The 27921-nt window shown below is 37.9% G+C and overlaps 2 protein-coding genes across 2 annotated transcripts in view; both read right to left on the bottom strand.

Moving 5' to 3' along the window:
• The window catches only part of LOC118274759 (uncharacterized), a 380866-nt gene that overhangs the window by 92860 nt on the left and 260085 nt on the right, over nucleotides 1-27921 (bottom strand). The window lies entirely within an intron of this gene.
• Nucleotides 4-26891, bottom strand: LOC118274754 (very-long-chain 3-oxoacyl-CoA reductase). Its single transcript, XM_035592449.2, has 6 exons — nucleotides 26531-26891; nucleotides 14646-14692; nucleotides 10096-10171; nucleotides 9336-9504; nucleotides 1478-1646; nucleotides 4-1100 (listed from the first exon to the last, which is right to left on the bottom strand). Exons 1-6 carry the CDS (start codon nucleotides 26706-26708, stop codon nucleotides 771-773), a joined length of 969 nt encoding a protein of 322 aa, XP_035448342.2. The 5' UTR covers nucleotides 26709-26891; the 3' UTR covers nucleotides 4-770.

The following is a 27921-nucleotide window of genomic DNA, read 5'->3' as shown; positions in this document are numbered from 1 at the left end:
ATACACATTTAATACCAATTTTATTAAATATACATTCCCTGCCAATCCAACATGCCAAAACTGTACAAAACAGCACAGTCGAATATACAGTCGACGAAATTTCGAATTTCATAATCACATCATCATTAAACCATACTTTATTTCGTACCATTCCAAGTACTGTCATTCTTACAACTAAATATGACTGACAATTATAAACATTGAATGTTGAATATCTAATATCCAACCCTAAGTCGGACACTAATGCACAATATAATGAAATTGACTACTTTATTTCAAATAAGTATCTTTGGTTAAAACAGTTTTACCGACAGTCTGTCGAGTTGAAGTTTTGACTAGAAACTTCCAAATCGCAGATTGCCATTAAATACAGCGCAAGAAAAAGCATAGAAACAATTGAAATTCACCTATGACGTGACGTTACGTCACTACTGGTTATAGAACGTCACGTCACTATACACTATATCAATTAAGCCGAGGATACACTAGAGGACAAATGTCTTGCGACACGTGTCGCCGGGGACATTGGGTGACGTAGCGCGACGTTGCTGGACCACATGTTTGGCAACATCAACGTCGCTTAGTGACATAAGTCCAGTGAAATCAGACGCTGTTTGACATAACGCCGATGCATGTCATAGGATATTCGTTCCCATAGTGTATCCTCGACTTTATGATGACAGATAAAAGCATAAGAGAAAAGCGTTAGACTTTAGAGTAATCGGAATAAGAGTAAGAGACCCCCAAAAATACCAGTAACAAAATACAATTTACTGTCGTTTCATTTTCTTCAGGCATTTCAGACGGCTGTTTTGCATGGACCGGGTGACGATCCATACTCCAAAGTGGTAAGAAGCTGATGATATGAAATTCAGGCAGTCTACGAAGAACTCATGAGGATAGTAGCCTGGAGTCCTCTTTTCGACGGCGACGAGGCTGAGGGCAGATCTGACGAAGTCTTTGGCGCTGGGAGCGAAGAGAGAGCTCCTACGGATACCTGACATGTTGGAACAGACGAATCCAGGCATGACGCATTGGAATAGAATGTTCTTCTTGTAGTATTCCATGTCTAAACCCTCAGTGAACTTGTCGACGTAAGCCTGCAAGAGAAGTAGTTTGGATATTTTGACGATGGTCACTATAAGAAAGTCAGTATTTGTTTAAGCATTTTGCAAATTTCAGATAATATTTATTACAGATATTGATAAAAGTACAGTGCTGCTGATTGCAGTAACTAGTCTTGGTAGTATTACTTTTAACTACAACTGAGATCAAAATTTTATTAGAACGCTCTTTATTAGCATTTAGTAATCGATATCAACCTACTGCTTTGTTTAGAAAAGGCAAGTTTTGATATATTTCAGTAAGCCTACTGTACCAAAACAGTTAAATTTAATTAAATTTTGTACCAATTACTTCTTTTCAACGTGTCTGTAGCTGAGTAAATCTTATTTTTTTATTATTAAAAAATACCAACCTTAGTAGCAGCATAAACAGTCAACATAGGACTGGGGATCATGGATGAAGCGGATCCGATGTTGATGACGACACCCCTCTCCCTGGCCACCATGGCTGGCAGCACCATGTGGGTCATACGAGTCACCGATACGATGTTCGCCTTCAACAGCTTTTCGAAGAGTTTGTTCCTGTTAAAGAGGAAAAGATGGTTATTGTATAAATATGTCGTGGTGGCCCTGAGGTTTAAGATGCTTCTCATGCATGAGAGTGCGGGTTCAAAAGCTACCGAACGGCAAGTAACAATGTAACTTTTTCCGAGTTATATGTATGTACTTTCTAAGATTATTCAGACACCGCTGACAGTTATTGTGGGCTTATAGTGTCAAGTTATAAGTTTGAAATTACCAATCCGCATTAAGCAAGCTCAAACCTTTGCCGTGTGCGAAGAGGTCTGTATTCAGCAGTGGCCACATACGAAGATGTTTTTTTTTTTAATTTCTATTTACATAATTAGTAGTAGAATTAAAATCAAATATCCATACCTTACAAAGAAAGTATGTAAAAAATAACGAATACAGTATAATTTAGGAAAACTTTACTACGATCAATTAACAAACAAGAAGATGTGAAATACTATCATCCCCTTTCCCTTTTTGTTTACCTCTATTTTTAGTAATATAGATATTTAGTAGATAATATCCCTAATACCTTCTAAAAAATACTATGTTGAAAACCGTATCAAAATCAGTTTAGCCAAACGTGAGATAATCGCGCACAAACATACATATACACATACATGCAGGTCAAACTGAGAAACTTATTTTTATTTTTGAAGTCGGATAAAAAAATTATTATGTACTTCGTACACAGAAAAAAAAAACCTCATATTATTGGTTTAAAATCTAGTAATTTTTCCCTTTCCTGCTTTTAATAAACTTGTTTTATACTTATTTACACGTGTGACTAGTGTTTTATACAGAATGACGTAAACATTATAATGTAACTTGAACTATATAATAATGTATTATTGAGTTTATTATTCATACATATTATACATATTTACATAATGGTCAATCATATGGTATAACATAAATATCAATTAATGTATTATTAGCCGATTTCCGTAATAATACTAAGTAAAACCTAGTATGCAAGTCACTTTATGGATCAGACTCAGAGTTGTTCAAATCAGATCCTATTATAACCGCCGTATTCAGTCATTTAATAGTTACTTAACCTAGTCTTGAGCAGTCTTTCAGAACCGTTACTAAGAAATAGTATAGAAAATCGTTACTAAGAAATAGTATAAGCAATCATTAAATGTCTCTGAGTCGGTACGGCAGTAAATTTTCTTTAACGTTTTACTTGTTTTCAATAGCGTATGGTAAATTTATTATTATGTTATCGGCTTGCTCACGTAACGGTTAGACGAGGAACTCGACTAGTTTTAAGCCATGTTAGAGCCGATAACATAATAATTTAGTATGTCTCATGAAAGTTACTATAAAATTTTTGTATGGTAAGTTCGCCTTTTCACGTCCACATGTATCTGGATCGATCGATTGCCAGATCGTCATGAATGTACAGAAATCGTGTAAGATTAAACAAATATGTACTAATTACTATTAATATGTTGTCAGTTATCTTATTTTCAGGCATTTTTAAAGGCCGTTTCATAACGTGGCCGCTAACAGGCGAACTTACCTTAGTCATTTTATTGTTTTTAACACTTAAAGCATTCAAAGGCCAGTAAGGTCTTATTGTTTTTAAGGGAATAATTAAGGTGAAAGGACAAATTAATTGTGAAGGTTATTTTAATCAGTTTTTCTTTAAATCCAATGTAACTGAGTTTGATAATATAACTTAATAAAACTGTATAGACATTGATATTAATGCTACTCCTCTTCATCGAGGGGGTTAAGCAAAGGAATGCAATTTCTATGCACATAGTTGCAAGGTAAGAGCCATTGAAATAGGTGTCTATTGTAATCTGGGGGCACGGTAGTGCCCGCCAAGACGAGCCAAGCGAAGCGCAAGCGCAAGGGCACTACCTACCTTTTCTCGAAGCGCTTCGTCGTATTTTTGAACCTTCATAACTTGAGTTTGGGTTATACCAGATAAACAAAATTTTCAGGATATAATGCCAGTGGTAGACTTAATAAACCTCTAAAGTTTCAATTGCATAGCTCTTATACTTTAGATTTTATTGATATCTAAAATACCCCGATTTCGTCACTCACTCACTCACTCACTCACTGATGATCAACAAAATTCATAAGGTACTTCCTGAAGTCCTAGAAAACTGAAATTTGGTATGTAAGCTAGTATTAGTACCCAAACAACAAAAAAATCCTAAAACTTGGAACTTTTACCCCCCAACCCCTTAAACTAGGGGGTGAAAGTTTGTTCGAGACTTCCGCAACTTTTGACGCTAGAGGTCTGAATGCGGCCGCGGAGGGGTAAAAATCTGAAATAGGGAAACTTAATTCCCTATTTCCTGCTTGAGATGATGAAAATTATACACAAGTACATAGAACACGAACTTTTCATCAAATCAAAACATTATCCTACCCATAAGTACTTAGATATGAATAATATTACTACACTTCACTTCGGTAAGTGTTTATTAATCAACCTACACTTTTGAACATAAGCATCGTAAGTATAGTATGCGCCAACGCCCGCCGCCTGCCCCCTCGTCCCCGCGCAGTAGCTAAAAATAATCGGCCCGTCAGCGAGCGCGGCACCCGAACGCGGGCAGACGCGCGAGGGCAGACGTCGTTGACGGTTGTCTCGCTGAATGAAAAATTTTCGGAATATTTCGGTGATTTAAAAGTTTGCTATCGCGGAGAAAAAAACCATTTGCCTAATATTTAATTGTTAGTAGTTTAGTAGGTAAAGGTTTAGATACTAGTGTTTTAATTTTTTCATTGATAAAAAGTATTAGGATTACGTTTGCAATTTTCTTATAAATTTAGTAGTTTAGTAGGTGAAGGTTTAGTTAGGTACTAGTGTTTTAATTTTCATTGATAAAAAGTATTAGCATTACGTTTGCAATTTTCTCACAAATTTAATTAAGAAATTCAAAGATTGAATAAGTAGGTATTTGCAATTAAGTAGTATAGGTTAGTAGGTATAATATGTTTATAGTTGTTTATGTAGGTACGACTTAGTGAGAATAATTTGATACGTAGGTCATTGTTTAATTTTCATTGTTAATAGGTTTAACTTAAGTAGTTTAGGATTACGTACGGTTTGAATATTGTATAGTAGGTAGAAAATTACGATATTGATAGTTGTTAATCTAGTGTTAAAAATAATTTTGTGTAGATATTTTAGAACTAGGTTTAATAGGCTTATCTACAGGTACCTATACCGCTCATTTCATTGACACTTGTCCAGTAGGTAGGTATAATTTACTTTAAGATTTAATTGAGAGGTTTAGTTTACAGTTTGGCATTACATAGCCTTGTTACTAGGTTAAGCTAGGGTATAGGTATTTCGTTACTTAGATACTGAACATGGATAGTGTAAAAGTTTTACATGAAGTGGAGCTGGGACCCCGCCGCCATCGTGTGGTTAATATGCCGGGAGACGGTTCCTGCCTCTTCCATTCCTTGACATATTTAATGCATGAACGAATAGACGTTGAGATGGCGTTGCAAGTCAGGACTGCTATTGTGCGATATGTTGTAGACCACTGGGACGAACTACAAGTGTATACTTGTACCGGCAATGGGGACACCTATCATGATTCCGATTCGTATTCACGGGATATGTTGAATAGCGCTACTTATGGTGGTACAAAGAAAAAATGAGCGACAAAAAAATACTTGTATTTGTCGCTCATTTTATCTTTCTATCATAAGCAACCTACAAAAAGAAATGAAATCCCATAAAAACATTTCATGTTAAATGTTGCCAAGACGAGACCATATAGCTCGCACTGTCAAAAAGTAATCAGATCCCGTGTAGAGCCAAGTTTCTAACCCTACATGCCCAGACCTAAATCGATAAGCCCTAATTTCACACTCAAGTTACGGGGAAATTCTACAGCCATAGCTCGTACTGCGTAGTTCGTAGCGCGTAGCAGAGTTTTTACGCTATAATCTCGTAGGCGTGCAAACCTTTGACGTAACTGGCGAGTTGGCCGCACGGAAAGAGTTTAGAAGATTGAATAGATTTTTAAGCTCAAGCCCATATGACGAATAGCAAAAAGTCCGTGCGGCCGACTCGCCAGTTACGTCCAAGGTTTGCACGCCTACGAGATTATAGCGTAAAAACTCTGCTACGCGCTACGAACTACGCAGTACGAGCTATGGCTGTAGAATTTCCCCGTAACTTGAGTGTGAAATTAGGGCTTATCGATTTAGGTCTGGGCATGTAGGGTTAGAAACTTGGCTCTACACGGGATCTGATTACTTTTTGACAGTGCGAGCTATATGGTCTCGTCTTGGCAACATTTAACATGAAATGTTTTTGTGGGATTGTAGTATTACTGAGAGTCCTTCACTCGACTTGCAAACCGAACTTATAACTTTCTACATAGTTGTCATAGATTCTGAATAGAGGTAATAGGAACGATGACGGGATATCAAAATTAAAAATCCCTTTATTCCGTCTGTTGGGTAATAAAAAAATATTTGACACGCAATTTTTAATTTTGTCATATAAGATAACAATACGCAGATAAACGTATAAAACGTACCTAGAAGTGACGTCACACGATTTTCTTCGAAAGTATTTTTGTTTCCGTAAGAAAAGAAAATCTACAAGACGGGCATAAAAAACAAAAATTAGTCATCTACCCTATTCTATACCTATACCTTTTTTTGAGGGGGGAAAGTCATCCAATGACTTCTCCCGCTTTGGGTGAGGCGAGAGGGAGTGTCAGACTCTTACTGACTAAAAACCACCCCGTTCCTTCTCCTGCTTTAAGCCGGAGCCCCAGTAACCTTTTACGTTGTCCGCAGCTCTTCCTATTCTATACCTATATCTCAAAAATATAAATCCAAATTCCAATCCCCAGCAAATATCAAGAACCCACATCAAAAATAATCTCATATCAATTGCAATAGCGAATATTTCAGCGGCGCAATAATACGCGCGGTATGGAACCGACGGGGCTGCATTCAACTCACAAATGTTCAACTTTTCCGCATTATTACCAGAGGTGAACTGCCAACGATTGGCGTCTCCGTACTCTGATAGCTTGCACCGATATTATTCTCTATGAAGTTGCTTTTGATAGCTTTTCAAAAGATATTTCTAGAGCTTTGTGTGTGTCGAGTTGTTGACGTTTTGATATAAAATTCGGTTTTCTAGTGGCGTTGTTCAGGCAAATATTGTTGAATTTGTCGTCTTCAACTGTATTCTTATTAAATTAAATAAACAAAACTTAGTAATATCTCATCACGTTGTGAAAAGAAAAACTATAATGTAGCTTGTTTTAAAGTACAAGTGCGGGAGAGTCATACTTCACGCTTCATGCATCACAGAAAACCGACGTGAAACAACGCAGGCGATGTTTCGTCGTGTGAGTGAGGTTAGCAGAGGCCCAATTATTCCAATCTCATATATAATAGCCATTAAATTCCTCACCCCCAAAAGGCCGGCAATGCACTTGATACACCTCTGGTGTTTCGGGTGTCCATGGACGGCATCGATTGCTTACCATCACGTGTTCCGTCTGCACGTTTACCGGCTTATACCATAAAAACATCTTCCTGCTTTTACAACTGATTAGCACTTTAAAAATATTTTTTCAGCACTACAGACCTTTATTTAACGGGTCAATACACCCAATAACACAAACATTTTGACACGTGCTTTTTTACTAGCACTTGAATCAATATTTTATTATCATCATCGGATGATGACCTAATATGAACTCATCTTTTGGCACATTGTAAGTGTTAATTTTTCAAGAGGATAAATCGTCAGTCAATATTATTTTAAGTGCGTTGAACGTAACAGTTTTTTTTAGGTGTTGAATGGTCATTCAGTACAGAAGAATATGCGACTGTTTTTTATAGAGGCATGACGCAGTTGCCAGTATTAATAAGTCACGCAATATTTTTATTGATATTGGCATATTGGTAATCAATTAAGTTCTATACTCTTGATGACCTGGTAATGGACTGAAGCCTATACTGGATAGCTTTTTTTAATGGGTGAAAATCATCCAATGACTTCTCTCGCCTTGGGTGATGCGAAATGGAGTGTCAGACTCTTACTGACTAAAAACCACCCCGTTCCTACTCTTGCTTTTCGAGCCGGAGTCCTGGTAAACCCGCTAAGTAGTCCGCAGCTCCTGATACTGGATACCTACGTAGCAACGTCACATCACACACATCAACAGCCTATAAGTGGCCACTGCTGACTAAAGGCCTCTTCTCACACGGAGAAAGTTTGAGAATTAATCACCGCACTTCCTCAGTGCGGATTGACACGTAAGTACCTAAGCAAGTAGCAACAATCTATATATTAATACGTGATGCAAAAACTTTGGACCACTTTTTACGAAAATTACGCGGACGTAGGAGCATAAAATTTGGTACACTTATAGTTTATGTGTAGGAGAAGTGCAGGACGCTAATATTTTTCAAAAATAATGCTTATAAAGTACATTAAATTAATAAATAAAACATTACACACACATGCATAGTATCTGATCGTATTTGACAAAACGTCAAAATCGATAGACATTGCGATGATATTGACGTCTCATATGAATAGAGTTTTATAAAAGAGTTTGTTTGAGTTTGAGTTAAATAAAAATTATCCTTGAACGTATGTTAAGTGGTATTGTAAATTAAATCGTATATGGTTGAATTTCAACCACTAGGCGACCACTAGTACAATTAAATCCCTGCGTTCCACCAATCAATACAAAGTACCATAAGACTTAATACCACTGTGTACGTCATAATAATAAATATGTTTTTTTTTGTAACGTTACACCTTTAATTCCCGAAGGGGTAGGCAGAGGTGCACATAATGCCAATATACACCACTCGACAAACCGAAAAAAGCCCAGTAATACTTCGCGCCCGACCCGGGAATCGAACCCGAGACTCCTTGCCCGACAGTCGCACTTGCAACCACTCGGCCAACGAGGCAGTCTTATAAATATGTATGTACATAATATTATGTATGTATGTGCGTAAAACGTGTTCCATTCAAAACGAGAAGGTAGACCAAGATAAAATACCGATCTGACATTCTGAAATCCCTGTTCGACGCCATTGAAAACCAAAGCTTTTGGTATTCCTGGCATTTAGCTTGTCAAGTGGGATAGAACGGGTGCCAGGACCCGTCATATTGAGGTTTAGAAATTCGTGAGTCGTCACATCACTAGTGGAAATTGGAATTTTTTGAATGGACAACGTGTTTTGTGTTTTATTATGGTGTGGTTGAATACTGTTGCGCCATTGTAAAGGTGTGTTTAGGAACAAAAGGTCTGTTTTTTTTGAGTAATGGGGGGGGAATCATCCAATTACTTCTCCTTCTCTCTTGAGTGATGGTCTTGGGATAATGAAATTGGAAATAGCGCCTTGGAAATAGGGGGTGAGCCTATGCTCTTGTTGAAAATTTCTCAGTGCCATGTACTGAGCACAATTCCAGACTACATGCTACTACTGCGGAATTTTTAAAAACCGAAAATGGCCTGTAATATTTGCCCAACCCGGGAATCTAAAACGAGACCGTCGCACTTTCTGCACTACTCGACCAACAGAGCAAACAGTCAGCGATCAGTTAAATAAACAAATAAACACATTGCACGCCGTCGCACGCAAAAAACACGATTTGCCTTCAACAGTTTTCTATTGACAGTCAAAGACTTAATATAAAAATCCACTATACAAGCTACTCACATTTCAACCAAGTCCAGGAAGAATTCAGGGTAGGAGTAGGAGATGCCGACATTGTTCACAAGGGTCCCAATCTCCAGACCGACAATTTCCTTAGCAATCGTCTCGTATATCTCCTCACCAGCAGTGAAGTCCACTTGGATGATCTTCGTGGAGACGTTGAATTCTTTCTCTGTAACAATTGAATTCATTTAATATTGTTGTATACCGTAAAACAGGGTAAATAGAATTCGAGGGGTGAATAGATACAGAAGAGAGGTGAATAAATGTTGGGAAAATGTTCTAACATCTATTCACCCCATTCTTGTGTCTATTCACCCTTTGAATTCTATTCACCTCGTTTTACCGTACCTACTGCTTAATGATTAAGCCTTAATCACGTTACTATTTGACGAGGATTTTCGATTAGATTCAAGCTACACTCGGGACACATAAACATGGTCAATACACCAGTACCCTTGGTACAAGTTTGCTTTACGTTTAAAGTAATTGAAACGAGAGCGCGTTCAGCGCTCTGATTGGTCGGCTCGAATAAACCAACCAATCAGAACGCCGACCGCGCTCTTGTTTCGATTACTCATACTAAGGGTACTGAAAACCATAGTTGCATTAGTGTCTTGCAGTTACTGCAACAATATTTTATTGATGCCTTTTGTTACTTACCCGCTAATTGATACATCATAATCAAAGTCAAATTAACTATATTAGATCAAAATTTGTATAAGCTCAATATTAAAAATATGTATGTTTTGTAGTAATTTACCTATTTCCTGAGCAGTTGCCTGCAGTTTCTCCATAGAACGGCTGACTAGAACGATATCACAGCCCGCAGCGGCCAACTGCAACAAAACAAACAAATATTCTATTATTAAATCAATAAAAATGGATTTTAATTAAACATTAAAATTTTAATGGCAGATGCCAGTCGTTTCACTGAAAATACTGAATCTCAGCCAAAGGGAGAACCGCAATACATATAAGGTAGGATAACAGCTGTAGGGGAGGTAGGGGAGGGATGGGCAGTCGGGAGACATGGGCACCCCCCTTTTATTCTGATCCTGTCATAGGTTTTTCTTTTTTCTTAATTTGGTAGTTTACTTTACCGTCTGGCAAAACTATTCATCCATAGACTATCTGTTATTACCGTCAGTTGTCAAACACAAACACATTTGAAGATTATGCGCTCGTAAAAGTAAATATTTTGTTGTGGATTTGGATCGTAATACAGAGAAAAGTAACGAAAGGTATGTGTATTTTTTATTATATTTTTATTGTATATTTACTAACTAATAAATTAAACTAAAATTCACGTTTCAATACCTAAACAAAAAAAAGTGCCCATAATTGTGTTGAAAATGTGTACAGAGGGAGCAATGGGCATTCGGATGTGAGGGAGGTTTGGGCATGTCCAATGCTCTCTTCTTTATATTGCGTATAGGAGGTCTTTTGAAAATTATAATTACCTGCTTTAATTAAACTATTTGAAATATTTTTAATTACAGAAAGATTCAAAAAGAAAGGTTTACGACGAGAAATTCCCAAAGATTTGATATTACGAGCCATAGAAGAGGTATCAAAAGGATCAAAAATAAAAACAACAGCTGATAAATATAAATATAAGCCTTTATGGGTTATAACTAATTTAAGATAAGTCGTGATATATTTAAGATGTTTTTTTTTTTGTTGTTATTACGTATATTTTTGGAGTCTATTATAGATGTTAAGTGTTTTACAGGCCATGCCCAAGCCTCCCACCGGGTGTGCCCAATGCTCCCTACCATAGGGAGCCTTGGGCACTTTTGACTTAATTTTTTAATTACCTTCTAATTAGGAGATTGATTATTATTATAAGAAAGTTCTTTATAAGATATCTAGCCAAAAGTATGGAGCAATAGAAAGTGGCAATAAATGTAGATTATCTACAAAATCTGACTTTTTATGCATTAAATTGTGAAAAAGTGCCCATCCCTCCCCTACCTCCCTTACTCAAATTAAAATCCTTAAATTAAATTATTGCATTCCTTAATCTATTATATAAAAATAAGTCGAATTTTCTTTCCTGACGCTATAACTCCATTATAAAAGCAAAAATAAAATTTGCTTTTTTCGGGAGCGTTCCGTTATGTGGGTAACGATTAATACAAACACGCTTTCTCGACCAACGAAGCAGACAAATAAATATTATCCCAATTAACGAATTAATTACATACCTACATATATGTATAAAGACTATAGGCACCTTACTATATAGACTGTAATCTTACGATGTTTAGTTCTAAAGTCTTAAATTAAAATACAACAATTCAGAGACATAATTGTTTGATGAAGAACGAGTTAATTGTTATTGGTTTACCTACTGACGCATTAAGTCGTCAAGTCAGTTAAATACATAGTATAGTATTCTTTAACTGACTTTTTATGGTATAAGCCGGTAAACGAGCAGACGGATCACCTGATGGTAAACAATCGCCACCGCCCATGGACACCCGAAATACCAGAGGCGTTACAAGTGCGTTAACGGCCTTTTGGGAGTTAGGAATTAAAGGTAACTATGTTGGGGAATCAGGGTTTGGGAAGATTGGGAAGGGGGGTAATAGGGCCTCCAGTAACCTCACTCACACAACGAAACACAACGCTAGCGTTATTTCATGTTTAGCGGTTTTCTGTGAGACCGTGGTATTACTCCGGTCGACCTGGCCCATTCATGCCAAAGTATTGCTCTCCCACACTCGCTTAATAAAAACTATAATAACAGTTACTTTTACATTTTTAACGAATTTCTAAATCACAATAATACTTTTTTTGACCCAAGAATCCAGTTAAAAAACTCTTACTCGATTAGCATAGTTGTGGTCTCGACAAATTAAAATGAAAAAAAGAACTATGAATGGCTTATAAAACTACTACTAGTTTTTTTTTTAATGGGTACATATTTGCGTACCTGTGCTTAATTATATATAAGCATATTTACGTAATAATGTGAATAGCACAGCAAATATACATAGTATGTATAAATATTTATTTGATCGACGTAAGCAGGAATTTATATAGGCTAGTGTTGTTTTTTATATCGAACGTATTTTGTGCTATGTTATTTGTGTGATGAGTTGGTGACGTTTACCACTTCACGTAAATCTTTTTGATACTTAGATTAAGGGTGCTTTTCCAGCAGAGATGTGCTATGCTACGTTGCTGTGAATGCGTTTGACTTCCACCAACACATACATAGCTTAGCACAGGTGAAAACGGACTCAGCTAAGCTATGTTTTTTTTATATGGATAGATACGTGCTATGGATGTGTGCCATGGATCGCTTCCCTACTACCAATACATTGAATACTTGAGCTGCACATCTTCGTCACACAGCTACAAAAGTACATAGCTTAGTATCAGTGGAAACGGTAACATAGTTTCACAGTTTAGCTATAACATTTCCTGAGACTTTATCTAAATACGCTAAACAATTTCACCTCTAAAAAACCTAAAGCAACTTAGGCATACTTAAACAAAATATTTAAAAATACTTTTAACACCAAAGTCACGTCTATTTATAATGAGTTTAAAAAGTCTGACACTTAAAATATTTACCAAAATTTATAGTAAGCCGAAAACTTAAAAAAATGCTGTTTAAACATTCAATACCTAAGTTGTTACTTTGCTTGTTACATTAAATAGGTACTTACTTAAAAATAAACTTTATCTTAGGTGGTTTATCACGAACTAATCTCATGTCTGATCTAGAATAATCCTGGATCAACTACGATAGTGAAAGGGCCAGTGGATGCCGGTGGCGACTTGTCGCTCTACGTGGAGGAACAGGGAGGCCTTTGTTCAGCAGTGGACGTCTCTCGGCTGATGATGATGATGATGATGAACTGCGATAAGCACCCACTATCAACACCGCTGGTGACCGTGTTGAGCGGCCCAACATCATCGCAAATGCCGCCAGAGTTAGAAGACAGTGCGTGTGTTTGCCGGCAGAGGGCACGATGGGCGCGCAACGCAAGCGCTGACCGTAAGGGCGGCCGTACACGGACTGCTCGAGCAGTTAATTTTCTTTTGATTTTTTCAGCAGACGCCGCGAGGCCGCAAAGGGCGGGGGAGGGAAGTCGGAGAGCTGTTGACTGCTCTAGCGCAGCCAACGGCTCGAGCAGTCGGTGTATGCCTCGCAACCGCTCGCAAGCAGTCGACGGCACGATGAAATTTCATCATGCAGTTGACGGCTTGAAGCGGTCGCGACTGCTCGAGCAGTCGTGTGTACGGCAGCGAATGAATGGCTATAGTTCATCGCGCAGTCGCGGCTTCAAGCAGTCGGTTATAACTGCTTGAAGCCGTCCGTGTACGGCTGGCCTTAGGCTGCGCGACGTCGCCGCATCTGCGCACGCTACTCATGAGGAAGAGTCCCTATGACTATGACCCGATACCAGTAGTCTTTTTTTTAATAATAATAAATCTTTATTTCCTTAGAATGTAGGTACATAGAAATAGGGTGGTAAATTACAGTTTCTCTCAACATATTTACGTGCGTACCAGTTATGTTCAATTCAAATTATATATAATATATCTTTATTGAGTTCCTTAATGTGATATAGTTCTTACATAATATGCGTATAACAATTAAGGACCCCGTCACAGAATCTATATATTAATACGTGAAGCAAAAACTTTGTAACTGTTTTTACGAAAATTGCGCAGAGGTAGGAGCATAAAATTTGGTTCACTTATAGTTTATGTGTAGGAGAAGTCCAAAATGCTAATATTTTTCAAAAATAATGCTAATAAAGTACATTAAATTAATAAATAAAACATTACACACACATGCATAGTATCTGATCGTATTTGACAAAACGTCAAAATTGACAGACATTGCGTTGCGATGATATTCTCACGTCTTATATGAATAGAGTTTTATAAAAGAGTTTGAGTTTGAGTTAAATAAAAATTATCCTTGAACGTATGTTAAATGGTATTGTAAATTAAATCGTATATGGTCGAATTTCGACCACTAGGCGACCACTAGTAATAAGTAAAACCTTGTCGCGCACAACTTAAGGACTAATGACTAATAGTAAATATTGTTCTCAATTAGTACATATTTCATAATCAAGAAATGTTATAAGTCCCAAGTACCTAAGTAATAACTTGATTGGATAGAACTACTCTTGAGAAGAAATGCCTTTCATTTCTCCTGGTCTTTTCTAATTAATCTTGTGGTCGGCCCTGCGGCAACCACGTTCGGCTAAATGACAGTATTTTACATGGAAAAAATAATAAATAACTAACTATAATATGTTAATTATGACCTATTATTACCTGTCTAGCGTACTCCTTGCCGATGCCATCGGTGCAGCCCGTAACCACTGTAACAATGACAAAAATATATTAAATAAAATAATTAAAACAAAATTACAACAATATGACTACACGGTTGGTGCGGTGGCTGGGCAATCGGCTGCTGCGTAACGTTTAGCAAGTTCGATTCCCGCAATCCGGAAACTCTTTGTGTTAGTCATGTATGTTTTTAATGGGTGCGTACCCATGACACAGCAGAAAACCCTATGTGTGGGGCAACGTTAAAAAAACACTTAACAATTTATTTTCTTATTTTAGAGAAGATAGAAATAAAATCAACCCATAAATTCCTAACCCTCAAAGGACCGGCAATGCACTTGTAACGCCTGCTTTACCATCTGGTGACTTCGTTCGCTCGTTTATTGACCTATACATTACAGATTATGCATGACTTATAGTCGAAACATTGATCCTATGTCGGTCTGTTATAATCATTTCTAAAAACGTCAAGAATTCCTTAAATTCATTAGAATTGTTGATAGAGCACATAGTTTTATCAATTGTCTACACACAGCTGTGGTAGAATACGTTCGTTTCGACGCGCGACATATTATGTACCTATGTAATACGTCACCCATTATCGATATATTTAATCTAGTAGGTAATTTGTAAATTGACGGATCTTGTTTTAATGCATTTATTATAATTATGTTATATATAGATTATTATAATCGATATTGCCCGCTATTGGCTTTGCTAATGCAATAATCATTATAATTTTCCCACCTTTATAAATGTTATTGAGATTTCCAGAAATAGGTACTTATTAATGAGTTTATAGGATACCCTTTTATTAAGGGGGAAAATCATCCAATGACTTCTCCCGTCTTGGGCGAGGCGAGGCCAGTTGGAGTGTCAGACTCTTACTGACTAAAAACCACCCCGTTTCTACTCCTGCTTTTCGAGCCGAAGCCCCGGTAAACCCTTACTTACCAATCCATTAATACATATTTATTCTGATATCAATCATGGATCAGTATTTCAATAATTCGGCTGATAATGTACTTATATTTGATCCGCTTTTTTTACTACAATTTAGTGGAGCCTCGGCTTCACATGCAATAATGTGGATTTTGATTTGCTTACTTGCCGTATGAACCTTATCTGGGCTGAGTGAAAGTGAACCAGCCGTTCTTGAGTTTTTGCCAGGCAGTCTAACAGACTACGAGTACTTACTTACTAACATAGTTGAATGGCACGTGTCTACGTCTTGATACCTTTATCTTGAAGATTTATCGAAGATAACGACAACAATTAGACTGGTACTCGATTTTTAATCCATTGCTCTAGAAACTAGAAGAGAATAACTATGTCGGTAAATTAGGTAGTTCATTTGACATTCCATTTAGGTACCAATTACTTAAAACCTGAGTCGTTTTCTTTGGTACTTGGTGCCTATATTATTTGCTAAGGTTATTCAACTGTGCTTTAGTGACTACATTATTATTGAGTAAGATTGTATAGTATTCTTGCATGGTAGGTTCCTATAAAGCTCTAAATCTCGAAATGCATATTAATTTTAAAAGAAAATGCTACTTAGCACGCTCGACCTCTTTTATTAGATTTTCATGTGTTTTTTTTACTATGGCGATCTATTTCCGATACAGAACTTTTATCAGACAAATTAATTTAAAAGAAAATGCTACTTTATACAATCTATACTAATAAAAAAAATATCTTATCACCTAGAATATATAATATATTAATTATTATACACACATAAATGCTTATGTACTTAATTGTTATATTCGTGACCTTCACAGCTATTATAAAGAAGGATGTTTATGATGAATATTATAAAAAAAAACCCTATATTTGCTGAAACAACGCGATAGTATAATAATATTGTAAACATTACGTTCTACGAAACAAGACTAATGATGTTTTAATACATTTCATAGAAACTCTGTGAAACTTATTATTGTCGTTCTCACGCTGTCACGATTATTTTTATTTTCATAAGATGCTAGTCTAGTGCAGCAATAATCCGGAGCTGCCGACTACCTAGCGGGTTTACCGGAGCTTCACCCCGAAGAGCAGAAGTAGGAAAGGGGTGGTTTTTAGTCAGTAAGAGTCTGACACTCCCTTTCGTCTCGCCCAAGGCGAGAGAAGTCATTGAATGATTTTCCCCTTCAAAAAGATCAGCAATAATTGTTGCGAGTATCCATAAGTAGCGCCGTTTGCTTACCAACAGATGACTGGATTTTTAATGTTGCTGGCCCATAAAAATGGCTTGTTTTAGACAAACAGGGACTTGAAAAACACAATTATCCTTCTTGGTGGTTAGACATTGCATTATAAACTTTTTGGTAAGCGACAGTCAAATTAAAAAATAAATCAAATTGACGCTTCTAGTGTCATTTCGAGGAAGTCTTTCAGTTTATGTTCAAATCTCCAAATCTCCAAAAAAGTTTTGCATAATTTTCTATCAATACTTACAACATTATCCGTATAAATATTAGATATCCAAAATTATTTATTCAGTGTTTGTCAGAATGCGTATTGTTAAATGTTTGTGAGCAGTGACTCGGTAATAGACACCATCTAAGGTAATGATTGATTGTTTACTTCACGAAGACCACAATACTTGTTCAGTGATCTTTGTTCTGTTTTTACAAAAAACAGACAATTCTTTGTTTAGCGCGCTCGACCTCTTTTATTAGATTTTCATGTGTTTTTTTTACTATGGCGATCTATTTCCGATACAGAACTTTTATCAGGTTTTCGTTCTTTATATTATTTCCTAGACCAATTTATCGATAGTGGATCTCGTAGCAGCAGTAACAATTGATCCAGCTTCTACCATAAATTAAACCTGCGCTTTACTACATTTTTTGATGAAAATAAGGACTGAGGCTTCTTCAATAGGATCAGTAACATCGCGTAGAACCCTTGTTTTATTTTCTAATTCTCAAAAATAGAACCAGTGGGTAATTGAAAGTGATCGGTGGTTTGATTGGTTGTAGAGGTTGCAAGTCCCGGCGGTGGTGTTTGGTGGGCAGCGTGTTGGCGGCGCTGGTCGCGGGCGCGCTGGTGGCCGTGCTGGTGCTGCAGCCGTGGGCCGGCCAAAACCACCCGCGCTTCCCGCGCGCTGCCGTCGCCGCCAATGGCTACGAATGTGCTTCTATTGGACGGTACGTACTTCGTCTGTTGTTTGATATCTATTGTGAAATATCAAGCTTTGAAAAAAAATATAATTAGTGGTTAGCTTTGCTCCTGTAAAATCTAACATGAAATTTTAATTATTTTAGTAAAATCCTGGAAAAAAATGGCTCTGCCGTGGATGCAGCGATAGCAACGTTATTCTGTGAGGGTGTCGCGTGCGCACAATGCATGGGGCTCGGCGGTGGGTTCCTCGCCACGGTGTACGACGCGCGAACTGGGCAAGTGCGCGTGATCAACGCGCGCGAGAGAGCACCAGCCGCGACTCACGAGAAAATGTACGTCAACGCGTCGTCCACCGTCGGCGGCCTCGCCATCGCCGTCCCCGGAGAGCTAGTCGGCTACGGCGAACTCCATCAAGCTTACGGATCTCTCTCGTGGCAAGAGCTCGTCGCGCCTACCGCCGAGCTCTGCCGCGACGGCCATCGCGTCAACGCCTACATGGCACGAGTGCTCAGGAGCTACAGCGACCGGATCAAAGCCGAGCCGTCAATGCGGTAAGTAATTTATATTTGTATTTAAATTTTTATCATAAAAATTTACTAACATAACACGATCAGCTATTAACATACTTCCAGTTACACTGATACTGACAAAAATCATATATTTGCCAAGATGTTTTAACACAACTTCTTCCAAAAGGGAGGTGTACGTGAACGCGGCGACTGGCGAAGTGTGGAACGAGGGCGATATAATTACACAGCCAACATTGGCCAAAACGTTGGATATAATCGCCGAGGAGGGCCCACTGGCGATACACAACGGTTCCCTTACCAAGCAGCTCGTGCGCGACATCCAGAACTTCGGCGGTATAATTACAGAAGAAGACCTCATGAATTACAGGTGAGAAGCAAGGACTTTGTATATTTACTAGCTACTTCCGTGCGGTTTGATCATAGCCTGATGTTTTAGCCTTTACCCTTCCGGGATAAATGCGCTATCCAACACAAAAATAATTATTCGAATCGGATCAGTAGTTCTGGAGCTTGGCGCGTTCAAACAAACAAACTCTTCAGCTTTATAATATTAGTGTCAGATTTATTGTTCCTATCAGCAATTTCTGCCCATGCTTCAGTTATGTTAAAGCCTATACCAGAGCCCCATTAACAATTTGATTACATTTCTTTTTAGGGTAGAGTGGCAAGATCCTATCGAGGTGCCGTTAACGGACGAGTACACACTGTATTCAGTACCGCTGCCCGGGTCAGGGTCGGTCCTGGCTTTTATGCTCAACATGCTGCGAGACTGGGTAGGAGACGGCACAGACGCGCCCACCGGCTCCAACCTCTACTGGCACCGCATCGTCGAGACCTTCAAGTACGCGTACGCAAAGCGAACCGGCCTCGGCGACCCTTTACGCTTTAACCTCAACTATGATATTCGGGATGTGAGTACCTTTTACATAAATATCCAATCCTCAAATTCCTAACCCCTAAATGACCACTAAAGCTCTTGTAATACCTCTGGTGTTTCCAATGTCCATGGACGGGCGGCGACGATTGCTAACCAATCGTATCATAAGGAAATCCGTCTGCTCGTTTGCTGACTTAATGTCCCAAAAAAGATTCCTTATTAAAAAGGTTTTTTAGAGACAGATACTTGTTTCGATACAGGAAAAACGTTGTACAAATCTCATATTTTGAAATTGCTGTCTACCTTTATTTATACTGATTGTTTATCCTGATAGATAGATTTATCCTGACATATAAGTACTTCGTAGAATATTAGTTGTTCATCAATGTTTAAATTATAATAAAAATATACCTGTGTGATATAACAAATACAGAACACAGAACTATCATATCAGCTCGCCAATCTGTTATTTAAAACTTGTTATTTAACAGCTGTATCGCTTCATTATTAAGTATTGACACAACAAACATAATAAGGACGTATATGTAACTGCGCCCAGCATAATATACTCGCAAGTCAATAAACTCGATAAATAATTCACCATGAAGTATGCCACGGTAATCTTACGTAATATTTTGTTATATAATGACGGAACCTTAATCTGCATAGAAGCCTCAAAAACAGATGCATAACTTAATAGACAGGTTCCCACCTACTTTATAGGTGTGTTCAGTTTGCGCGCCGACGCGTGTCGCCGGGGCGAAACTCCACTGCCGCGCCAGATCAGTGCGTGGCGGGACGAGCTCCGGCGCGATCTCATGGCGGAATGGCAGCAGCGACTGTCGCAACCAAGGGCTGGGCTCGCTGTCATTGCAGCGGTAAGTCCCCTCTTTGAGGAGTGGCTAGAGAGGCGCCACGGCGTCCTCACCTACCGCCTGACGCAGGTGCTTACCGGACATGGGAGTTTCGGTAGGTTCCTGTTCCTTATTGGGCGGGAGGAAACGCCCGGGTGTCATCACTGTGAGGACCGCCCGGAGGACACGGTAGAACATACGGTGGCGGTGTGCCCTGCGTGGGCTGAGCACCGCCAAGTCCTCAGGGATGTGGTCGGCGACGGCGACCTCTCGCGCCCGGCACTGGTTCAGGCCATGGTGCGGAGCGAGAGGGACTGGGATGCCGTCTCCTCCTTCTGCGAAGCAGTCATGCTAGCTAAGGAGGAGGCGGGGCGCGTGAGAGAACAAACCTCCTCACGCCCCAGCCGTCGCGAAAGACACTTCGGGCGTAGGGGATCCCGAGACGATCTCCGGCCACCGTAAGTGCGGGCCTGCGGACGGCGAGCAAGGGTAGCTCACCGCCCGAACAGAACCAGAACCGTGCGTGCGGCGCGTCGCGTTCCGCGCGCGCCTCAAAGAGCCATCAGACCACCACAGATGGGGCCCAATAGGGCTGATGCCTGATCCGGAGCTGCGGACTACCTAGCGGGTTTACCGGGGCTCCGGCTCGAAAAGCAGGAGAAGGAACGGGGTGGTTTTTAGTCAGTAAGAGTCTGACACTCCCTCTCGCCTCGCCCAAGGCGAGAAAAGTCATTGGATGATTTTCCCCCCTCAAAAAAAAAAAAAAAAAAAAAGTCCCCGTATACCGACCGACTGCCGACAGATGTCCGTGATACCGACTCCTCAGGAACCGACCGACCCAAACGCACATTGTAAAATCAACTCTATATCTTAGCAGTAGAGTAGAAATTCGTAAAACAACAATCTTTCTAAAACTATTCACGCATTGTTTTTGGATTCGATACTGAAATTACGATTATGAATTTTAAAATTTAATAAAACATTACGTTTTTTAACACTTGGAGATGTAAGCAGAGAACATACAATGTGACGCCTACTTTTCAACCTACCGTGTAGGTAGTTACTTATTTTTTAATTAAGTTTCCTAGTACTTCAGCATAAGATTTACCAACACCATGTCGATCTTAATTTATTATGCCTAATAAAGAAATTGTTCGTATTGGTTTAATGCGAATGGTCTTTAAGTACCTATAGGTAGATACCTATTATTACGATACGTAATTAGGTAAATTCGTGACTAAACTTTTGTATGTACCTACCTATACATTACATACTATGTATCGTACATTATGGTAGGTACTTATTTTATTTACTTTACTACTTGTAGGTTGTAGGTACAATAAACCTCCGTAGTTATTTTCGGAACATTATATGTCGTAGGTATTACGTACAAGTACTATACCTATTACTAACGTTTTTGTCGTTCATCCTGATGACTTACCGATGATGTGCTTATCATGTAATTTAAAAAAAAAACACCAAAACCTATATTCCATTAGTTAGTCGGAACAAGGGACAGGGAAACAAATCGTATCCAGACTACGACCAATCCTGTATTTGTATAATAAAACGTCTAAACCGAAATTTATACCATTTTTTTTTTAGTTACTTTCTACTCTACTATTACTTATTAAGTTGTAACAATATCGTATTCATGAAATTCTTCGAAATAAACATAAAATATAAAGGTTTACTTCTAGCAAGTCTTAGTGAAGGAATCGTAAATAAATCGGAAATATGTTAATTTGAAACGTAAATTACAAAAAATCCATTATAGTTAGCATAGGTCGGATACCGGTCTATTATCTAAGGATAACTTTAAGAATAAGAAACTAATCACAAAACACTCCCAAAACAACCCACGTTACAGAAAATTAGTGTCATTCATAAACCTTAAAATTCCGTTTACCGACCAATTTGGTCGGTATTCGGTATGTCGTCATTTTGTAGGGCTCCTTATTCCGTCCAACATTAATTTATCGATAAATCTATAAAAACATGGAATTTCTGTATGCATATTGAAATTATAAGGACTCAATGAACCAATAAATCACATAAAGTAAATACATTCTTAGTTTACCCGAGTGATCATCGTCAAAATCGAGATCTTTTATTTCACTGATTTATGTTTTTTTCGCATGAAAATTTACGCAAACTGCACCTTTTTTATATTTCGCAGGACAGTCGGAATGTGCGTTAACCCCACAAACCCAAGTTTTGACTGAAGGTGAATGATGAATTAATGTATTGAATAAGGCGTATTTCAAGACTTTCGCGCGATAAATACACAAATTAGCGTAAATAAACTAAAATGGTCGGATAGAGGAGGCCGGTCGGTAACCGGTACCTTTGCGTTAATAAGATTGTTTACTTTAGTTAACTATTATGACGTAAAATTATTTTGCAATAAGTAGTAAGTACCTACTTTGTATCTATTATTTAAGTAACTAAGTACTTTTGTAACTAGATTAGGTCAGTATTTCATAAGTGCATAATTAACAATATGGTAAGAAGGTATTGTTAACTACATTGCAATGCAGGCAACCCTATATTCACATGACAATGCTGCTGATCTAGTAATTAGGTAGTTATAAAACAGTAATAACTATACTACTGAGCATATCGACGGTTAAAGGCTAATATTAATCAGAGCGACATTTTTGCGATATTACGAATCAGCGAATTTTTTCCATCCAATGATGTGTGAAAAAAAATTACGGTTAGATTAATTACGATAAGAATTGGCTGCAGAAAACACTTCACAGAGGAGGGTGGACTACATAGGGAGGAGTGGAAAGAGGGTAGGGAGACCTTTGCTCTGCAGAAGGAAGATCACGGCTAACTAGTTACAAATAAAATAAATAAATAAAATTAACTAGATCAATTACCCTTTCAACCGTCGACATGATTCTGGGTCCGATTGCCGAGTATGAAATGCCCTTAAAGCGACAGTTATAAGTCAACTTGTGAAGTGCAAAAGTGAAGGTCTTTGCACTTTAGTCATTGATGCACGAAACCCTACATCAATTGAATCTAGTAAAATTATAAGTCTGATTGTAATAGAGGGAAAGCTCGTGATCAAACATTGACCACAGTAACTACCAGTACTTTCAGTAAAACTTTACGTTTAAAGTAATCGTTGATTGATTATATTATTAGAAACGAGATCCCGTTTGGCGCTCTGATTGGTTGGTTTATTCGAGCCGGCCAATCAGAACCCCGAACGCGCTCTCGTTTCGATTACTTTAAACGTAAAGCAAACTGATACTAAGGGTTCTGATTTGATAATAATAATAGTATAATACCAGTTTAGTTCCGTAGATGACTCGTTTAACCTAAAAATCGAGACAGTAAAAAAGTCGTGTTGTCCAATCCAAATTAAACCAATGAACATTTATACGTATGTGTCGCCCTACACATGATCCATCAGTTCCATCACGATCATGCACTTCAAAGTTCAAAATCCGATGAAAATTGCAAATTGCAATATCAACACTACATTGCATGATACAGGTAATTGGAAAAATTCACCCAAAATGTGACCTTCACTCAACGTTTACAATGAAAATCGTCAAGTCATCGAATATCTTCAAATAGGTAAACACCTAACTATAAGTAATTGTATGCTAATTATAAACAAACTACGTAACGAATGCTTACGAATTTCTAATCAAAGTAATGTGAATATTTACCCTACAAAATACAAATGGTTTAATATTTGAAGGCAAGACGTATGAGAATCAAGTTACTTATATTTTGTATCTGTCAATGTATTTTCAACCACATCGGAGTGCAATTAGGTCAGAAATTAATTGAAAACATTGTGCAGTTTTATATTCCTTAAAATTTAAAAAACATTGCTCCTTACTAGGATTTTTTCCTGTGTCGTGGGTGCGTTTACAAACATACAATTTCACATACACATCACACCCAGACCCAAAACAACAATTTGTAGATCACACAACGAGTTGCTCCGTGCGGGAATCGAACCCGCTACACGTTGAGCGGCAGCCGGTTGCCTAGCAACCGCGTCAACTGTGCAGTCGACTACAATATTACGCCAAGTCTTTTAAAATCACGACGTGATTGTTGGTATTCATCAAAACATTTTGACATATTCGTAAATAAAACTCTTTTTAGATTTATAAATTAGCAGTCGCGCTTACGACTTCCCAACAAACTGGTCAGACCACAGACCATAACATTATATAACTAGTAACTACGCATAAAAACCGATATTAATAATGTATAAATATGTATATTACACCTATAATGAGAATAAAAATATTTACCTACGTTAAAAATATTCAATGGTTAATTATTATGTTATCGGCTTACTCACGTAGTGTTTTGACGATTAACTCGACTAGTTTCAAGCCATGCAAGAGGCTCATATTCATGAGGAGCATTTCGCGACACACGACGCGGCGATTGTCACGCTGCTACTGGCGAAACGCGAAATGCTCCTCATGAATATGAGCCTCTTGCATGGCTTGAAACTAGTCGAGTTAATCGTCAAAACACTACGTGAGTAAGCCGATAACATAATAATTAATTTAGTATGTCTCACGAAAGTTACAATATTCAATGGTTGATTCCAGCACAAAAAAAAAACGTGTTTTTTTCATTAAATATTTATACACAAACCCAGCCAACTAGTTACGAGTATCTATCCGAAAAAAAATATTTAACTAAGTATAATAAATTCAAATAAAAATTATCTTTATCTTAATAACTTAATGTCTATTATTCCTTGAAAAAACTAAACTGTTGTTTATTTTAATTGAATAGTTACAGAGCAAACAAGCCGGCTGACCTGATGGTAAGCGATCAACGCTACCTACTCATGGGCACCTGCTACTCCAGAGGAGATGTCGGCTTTGCCGGCCGAAATGATCATTCAGTAACCTCACTCACACAACCAAACAAAACCACAAGGACCTGCATACACACTTCACGAATGGGCCGGTTCAACCGGAGTGATACCACGGCCTCACAGAAAACCGACGTGAAACAACGCTTACGTTGTTTCGTTGTGTGAGTGAGGTTACCGGAGGCCCAATTACTCCCCTTCACAATCCCCGATTTCCCAACAACCCTTAAATTCCTAACCTCCAAAAGGCCGACAACGCACTTGTAACGCCACTCGTGTTTCGGGTGTCCATGGGCGGCGGCAATTGCTTACCATCAGGTGATACGTCTGCTCGTTTACCGGCTTATACTATAAAAAATCCAGATTTGGTGATTTGGCCATCTACCCACCACAGTTATACGACTAAAGAGTACTGGACCATAATATTGGATAGAGCCTCTTTCCTTTTAACGTACTATAATTGCCTACCTTATTCGTATCATCGTAGTTATATCAATTAGTTATAATACGACAATGATATGAAAATGTTTCCTAAAAGACCGACACAGCGCTTGATACTCCACTGTTATTGTAGAAGCTGACCATCAAGTGATCCATCTCCTCATTTGACTCCATATACCATAAATAAAAAAAGTAATTTAAAAAACTAAAAAACCCGACTGCGTTTCTTTATACATAATATTAAAATGAAAAAACCCTAAAACAAGAAAGTAATCGTAAAATTTAAGCAGTCGGGACCCATTCTAAATATAAAGACTTTGTGAGGGCACATACGGCTTGCTTTCTAGAATGGGTCCCGACTGTATGTATAAAGAAACGCAGTCGGGTTTTTTAGTTTTTTAAATTACTTTTTTTATTTATTTATTTTTAGTTTTATTATTTTTTTATTTTGATATATCTAGTGTCACTCTGACAGTAAATACGAATCAAACGACCCCTATAAAGCGGAAATCCATCGAGTCGTTCAGGCTAGAGAGTGAGCAATATTCGAATTTGGCGCCAAAAATCCGCCATTTTGTTTTTTTTTAATTTTCATATATCCAGTGTCACTCTCACAGTAAATACGAATCTAACGACACCTCTCAAGTCAAAATCCATCAAGCCGTTTAGGCTGCAGAGCGTGCCAAACAATTATACATACATACATACATACATACATACATACATACACTCGAAAAACATAACCCTCCTTCTGGCGCAGTCGGGTAAAAAGTATCAGTATCACACTTGAATGTCAACCAAAAAATAGTTATGGCACCTCACGCAAAATCGATGGCCATACATGAACGAAAAAAAGAAAGTTAACACGAAAGTAGGTTCGCAAACAAATACCTAGAATTTATTAATTAAAATAACTTTTATATAAGACTAATTATAGTCACGTAATAATAGTCCTTATGTCTTTTAGTTTTAATAATAAAAATTTATATAATTCCCTGCAGATGGAATCGATCGATTGGAAATGCAACGCTCTGCATTGAACTTCCGAACACAGGTCAGTGACCGACCTTCCGAGTTAGGAAGCGCACTAATCAATCATAATTTACATTCCCTATATTAAAAAGGGTATTATAACTAGATAAAATAGGTGTAAAAGTACTTACGTGCCCATTTTCCGTATGCTTTAAAATTCACTCTGTGAAACTTAGGAGCAATAATATAGGTATAGAATGGAACGAAAAACGCTCTACAACACATATAAAAAAAAAATAAACACGCACTCAGATTGCCTAAGGCCACAATCGTAGGATGTACGGGCATTCCGTAAAAATCGGTCTGCATTTTAACAGATTATTTTGTTGTTTTCACAATAAATAAAAGTGAGAGGTTAGGTTAGTGAGAGCCGCACCGTCACCGTTTGACACGATTCGCGCATGCGTACTAGCGGTCGAAGAAAGTTGCCATGCGCAGAGAATGAACGAGTGTGTCCGATATCGAATGAGCGAACCGAGTGGCCCGCCCGAAAATAGACGAAGACCGATCAAGTTGTGTGAAAGAGACAGATATAAAATATATCGCCGTCTCGCTCTAGCGGGCTGATAAGTACGACATTGAACGAGGGTTTGTAGGTCATCCAGATTGTTGAATGCGGGAAGTAATTCTTAATTAAGTATTTTTATTTGAATTTCGAACTAATTGTTAGTGTCATACGTTACATTATTGAGTGGCAAAATTTGTACTCTTTACCAGATGTGAATGAAGACTAGGTTGTAAAGTAATGGACACTATTAATTAATAGGTATGGAAAAAAATATTATAGGTAAAATAGGAAGTTAACAAATAATTCAAACTCAACAAATTAATAGGTAAATCGAGCAACTAGCTGACCGACAGACAGACATTTTATTTTAATATTGTAATATTTGCTTCGTCGTCCAAAAGTGCCTTCCCGGTCTATTTGAATTAAATAATTTTGACTTTGACTTTGACTTTGAAATATTAAGAAAAACATCATCAGTATAATCTAGGAATAACTGCAAATATTGTTTGTAACGCTATAAATAGCACAGTGGCTTAATTTTTGAAAAAATATAAATTTCAAAAAATATTATGTTTCTATCATTTGCTTATCACCTATTACATGGGGCTTATAATATAACATACTTAAATGGTGAAAAGTGAGTGTACATTGTACAGTGGCATTCCGTGCCATAATGTTCACCTCTGCCTACCCCTTCAAGAATAAAAGGCACGATGATACAATCATCTACTTCATCGGTCGAAAGTTTCTACAATTGTCAAACACGAAGATTTACGAAGATTCTCAAACATACAATAAGAAATGATAAGGCCAGGTTCCCTCACGATGTTTTCCTTCACCGTTTGTCAGTGGTGTCTAAATCATCTTAGATAATACATATAACTCGGAAAAAGTCACATTGGTACTTGCCATTGATAGGTTTCGAACCAGCACTCTTATGCCTGAAAATCTTAACCTAAGGGCCACTAGTCCAGTCATTTGGTAGTTTTACCTGGAATGTTTTCCGGGAGTTTT

The sequence above is a fragment of the Spodoptera frugiperda genome, chromosome 11 (assembly GCF_023101765.2).
Source record: "Spodoptera frugiperda isolate SF20-4 chromosome 11, AGI-APGP_CSIRO_Sfru_2.0, whole genome shotgun sequence".
NCBI classification, from domain to species: domain Eukaryota; kingdom Metazoa; phylum Arthropoda; class Insecta; order Lepidoptera; family Noctuidae; genus Spodoptera; species Spodoptera frugiperda.
Note: the sequence above shows the minus strand (reverse complement) of the source record. Positions and strands in the feature narration are given on the sequence as shown.

Bases quoted from the DNA above. Each gene is read 5' to 3' on its own strand.
- LOC118274754 (XM_035592449.2), bottom strand. From the start codon at position 26,708: ATGCAGACCGATTTTTACGGAATGCCCGTACATCCTACGATTGTGGCC. The intron at 14,693-26,530 runs GTAAGTACTTTT...TCATTGTTACAG, and splicing joins AGCATACGGAAAATGGGCAC to TGGTTACGGGCTGCACCGAT. The intron at 9,505-10,095 runs GTAAATTACTAC...CAATTGTTACAG, and splicing joins GGCAACTGCTCAGGAAATAG to AGAAAGAATTCAACGTCTCC.